The 4670-nt window shown below is 35.0% G+C and overlaps 1 protein-coding gene across 1 annotated transcript in view; it reads right to left on the reverse strand.

The window, feature by feature from the left end:
• CoRest (REST corepressor) overlaps positions 1-4032 on the reverse strand; it is a 7583-nt gene extending 3551 nt beyond the window's left edge. Inside the window, exons 1-6 of the mRNA XM_018511115.1 lie at positions 3488-4032; positions 2934-3002; positions 2226-2300; positions 1932-2146; positions 830-1012; positions 44-154 (exon numbers count right to left, since the gene is read on the reverse strand). Coding sequence (XP_018366617.1) covers positions 44-154; positions 830-1012; positions 1932-2146; positions 2226-2300; positions 2934-3002; positions 3488-3590 — 756 coding nt within the window. The 5' untranslated portion in view covers positions 3591-4032. The remainder of the gene's footprint in view (positions 1-43; positions 155-829; positions 1013-1931; positions 2147-2225; positions 2301-2933; positions 3003-3487) is intronic.
• Positions 4033-4670: the final 638 nt, after the last annotated feature.

A 4670-nucleotide genomic window follows, 5' to 3' on the forward strand; every position in this document is an offset into this window, starting at 1 on the left:
AACTATACTATATATGCGAGTGGGTAAGGTTTAGGTTGAGTACCTGAACCTGAGGGGCGTTTTCCGAGTCGGATGGGGCCTTAGCATCAGTGCCTTGGCTTCCTGGCACAGCTTGGTTCTTTCCACGACGTATTCCGCGGTGGATCGTCCATTTCTGGAACGTTCCACATTTACGTTCACATATCGACATAACGTCCAACTAAATTATTATTTATTTTTACGTGCAACATATTTATATAAATTGAATAGAATTTCATTATCATGTAGAGTATTGTAAAATTTTGAAATTTTTCACTTATAAATTTTGTATCCTACATGTATAGATTTTATAGCAATAATCTACTAGCTTCTCTTATCACACCATTGGCATTATAATAACATAGCTCGGTTTTCCTGCTTTCATTATACATAATATGGTATCGTGTGGATACATTTTTGGAACATGCATAGCAAGTTTCCAGTTATAATTCTTTATATTCATACCAATTTGTGCCATGATAGCATATCTATTTGTAAAATAATTGTGTGAAATAGCCAGAGCAGTAAGCTTATACATGAAAAAATATATTTATTACAGAATTAAAGAAAGAAGGAAGGTATTAACATATTAAATATTATAAAGAACTATAGAAAAAAACAAATAGGATTATTCTCTACAATTATCATGTTTAATATTAATTATTTTCTGTTTTAGATTTCGCATCTTTATATTTATTTATATGTTAAACGATAAAAAAAGAAAAAAAAATAGACAAAATAATTTTTTTATATTAGAATAGAGCGCATGCACAAAAATTTATTGTTGAAATTATCTTCAAAGAGTCCTTACTTTTTCTTCGGATTCGCTATCTGTGTTGGAACCAAGCTCACTTCCATTTTCGCTGCCATTTTCGCCTTCTTTGCAGCCGCTCGTCAATTTACGTGCTTGTCTGTCCATCAATGACGTTCTAGTTCGCGTCTTCTTCCAGCTGTAGTAGTATTTCACAAGACTTGCGATAGATTTATCAGGTAGCTGTACAAAAATTATTGAGAATAAATCATTTACATTAAACTAATATTTAATGTAATCTATTTTGTTAGATAAGAGTTAGACTAAAAATTATAGGAGATATAAAAAGATGAAACCCTTTTTATATCTTCTTTCCTTCTCTTTCTTCTTTATTACACATAATTTAATTTTTTGAAATTTTCAGTTATATTTTTTTATAAACATATATGAAACTTGGAAATATTTGATGTACAGGATGTTACAGATACATACTAGACAGTACGACGGGTTGCACGGCAAACTTTGCATGGCCAAGCGTGGTTTAATAGACAATGACAGTGACTTTATACATTATACAATGAGTGACTTTATATTATAAAGTTTATGTTATAAAGTCACTGTCATTGTCTTTAAAACCGCGTCTGCCCATGCAAAGTTTACCACGCAACCCGTCGTACTGCCTAGTATGTATCTGCAACACCCTGTACATGTCTACTTCAAAGCATCTGCAATGTTACACCAATAACATATAAATATGTGCAAATTATAATCATTACATATAATTTTGTCAATAAAAAAGAATCTAGTTATAAATAATGGTCAATTATTGTTTTTAATTCTTTAATTTAATGATATCAGTGAGATTTTTTCCTAAGAAAAAACTGACAAACAATTTCTTGCTTTATTTTGTATTAAAATATTATTTATTAAATTATTTTTATAACTTTTCTTTACTGTATTAAATAAATATATATTTTCAAAATTTCTACTTTTTAAAAAATATGTTATAAGATTATCAAGATCCTACAATATTTTAAAAATAAATATAATTAGTTCGATATGTTAATACACTTCAAATTTTAATTGTTAATGGAAAAATAAATAAAAATCGAATTAAAAAATTTAATAATTAATCTAAATATCATAAAATATATCAACACACCATTTGTCGAATGCGATGGAAACTCTTGCCATGAAATTGGAACGCCTGCTCAAATAATACTTTATCTTCAACCGTCCACTCGTCAGGAAATGGTGTAAAATTTGCCAAATCCAGGACTGCGCGTTCCAAATTATGCTTATGCCAAAATAACATTCCCAATGCCTGTTCTCCATTATAACCATATTTTTCTTTAGCTAATATAATGTACTCATCCACTGAAAAAGGCAATATGCATTAGTCATCAATATTTGTTTATACAAACTAATTAACTTCTTTAAGTTTATTATAGCTTACATTTTTGATCCGGTATATCCGTGGTGGGTGACCAAACTAATAATGCCCTATCAGGACACTGATCTAATCGACGTTCTGAAATACACGATAAGTAATATGATAAGTTTTGTATGACTCGCTATTTAACGGAGGCATTGGTTGTGTTCAGCAGATTCAACTGTTGTAGAGCAGATCCGTGAGCACTCGCTGCCATTGATGTATTCTTCAAGATTATCCAATAGTAGCGAGCGCTTACGGATCCACTCCACAACAGTTGAATCTACTGAACGTGACCATTATGAGATCCTAAACGATACATTCCAGCATAGAACACAAAATTTAGAGGGGTATTAATTTTTAATAAGCATAAATAATTTTTAGTGTCCAAAAACATACAAAAATTGATTGCTCCATCTATAATATTGTTTATGTCCCTATCCTAGAGCTCTAAAGCTAAGTTCCAATATTCACTGCCAATACTGAAGATCTATAACATAAATTACATAGATGCACTATAGATTTTTAGCACTAGCAATGAATAAATGGGTGAAACTTTCTTTTTTTGAGGATAGGAGGGGGTGTTGGATTTATTGTGATTGGTATTTCATAGACCTGCAACTCTAGGGCTAGGATGCAAAAACAAATTCTAGTATAGGGTGCATAAAACAGTCATAATACCTCCACTACTTAAATTAATATTTTTAATATCATAAAGATCATAAAGTGTACCATTGACAGGAACAAATTCTGGAACGACGACTTGATAATCTCGTCCAACTCTTATCTTTTCTGCTGGAACTTTGAGAGAAAAATTTTAGTATTCCAACTAATTGTACAGCCATTAAAAGGTGAAAGGTATAATTATATCTGTCGCATTTGTTTTAATAAGTAATAATAATTGAAGGATTTTATAACAAATCTCTACATTTATTCGTTTCAATTATTTTCCATTGAGATTTCCATATGTAGCATAAAAAGTAGTAACATCATCTTAATATATTCTCATTGCGCTATTATAAGAATTTTTTTATAGAAAACATTTATACGAGAAATAAAAGTTTGGAAAAAAATACAATTTTTCAAAAAATATTGCAACTCCAAAAGACGTTTGAACAGTGAGGAGTTATTTGAAAACTCTTGGATTTTTACGTATTTCAGTACGAAACCGTTCATTAATTCTGACTCAAAATGTTCCCTCAAGTATTTTTCATATAGGATTAAACGTTTCGATAATCGGTAATTGAGACGTCGCGCGTTAACGGAGAGATAAGAATCGACGGTACCTCCTTCTTCCTCACTGGACGAGTCGGACTGTACGTTAGGGCTGGGGCCTCGCGATCGACGGCCGTTACGCACATTTTCCGAATTTCTCTCTGCCAGGACCATCGCGACGTAAGTTTTCTCGTCGGACGGAAATCAGAACGCGTCAAATCGCGCGGATTCGTTGGCGTCGCAGCAAGCAGGACGCGAGATGCGGTGGAGCCCTTCGCGAATGCGTCTGAATCAGTACCCAACTGCTCACGTTCACGATTCTCCTCAAAACTGCATGATAATATGGAGAATTCGACCGAGATTCTTCAGTTGTTGTTTCGCGCGATCGTAGCGAAAGTAAAATGGCCGACTACCACGCGCGACCTCATTGGTCTGCGTCGCGCTTGGGAAAAAAATGGCTTGGCCAAATTTCTCGTAGTAACGACTCGCGAAGAAACCGAATACCGTATGAAGCCGTTCGCGTCTCGCGTTTATGTTTCCTTTACACAAAATTCTCTCACTTCTGTTCAAAACTCTGAAACCAGTGCAGCAGCAAACCGATTTCGTATTTCCGAATAACGCCGTGGACCGGTGGACACGCGTATACGAGACTGATTCGCGACTCGCGAGTTGATTTTAGCCTTTAGTATAGAAGACTAAAGGTACGTTTACATGGACTGATATTTTCCGCGGTAATGGCTTGGGCACATTAACGTGATGTGCGACGTGATATGTCTACTGCACATTGGATACGATCGCGATGAGCGATAAACGAAGAATACAGACTTCACTATCATACAAAAATTGTATTCATAATCCTAAGGCTGAGTTTCCACTGAGCGCGTCACGCGTCGCGTCGTCGAGGGAGAGAAAGAGAGGGGTTGTGTATTTATATAATCTTATCTCTTTCTCTCTTTCATGACGCGACGCGTGACGCCCTCAGTGGAAACGTACCATAAGAGTATAAATTTCACTCTTTCTCTCTTTCGCGTCGCGTCGTGACGCGATGGACGACGTGACACGTGACGCGCACAGTGGATATGTACCATAAGGCCTTAAGCCCATGACACATACAAGAACATAAGATCGTAACACGCAAGCAGTAAGTGAATTGGCCAATCACAGTAGAGACCGTAAGACCAGTAGCGAATACGATGTTACGATTTCCTTAAGGCCCGTCTACAATGCACGGAGTAAGAAGTAAGGCGTCGTCTA

Source organism: Trachymyrmex cornetzi, unplaced genomic scaffold, assembly GCF_001594075.2.
Source record: "Trachymyrmex cornetzi isolate Tcor2-1 unplaced genomic scaffold, Tcor1.1 scaffold361, whole genome shotgun sequence".
Lineage (NCBI taxonomy): Eukaryota > Metazoa > Arthropoda > Insecta > Hymenoptera > Formicidae > Trachymyrmex > Trachymyrmex cornetzi.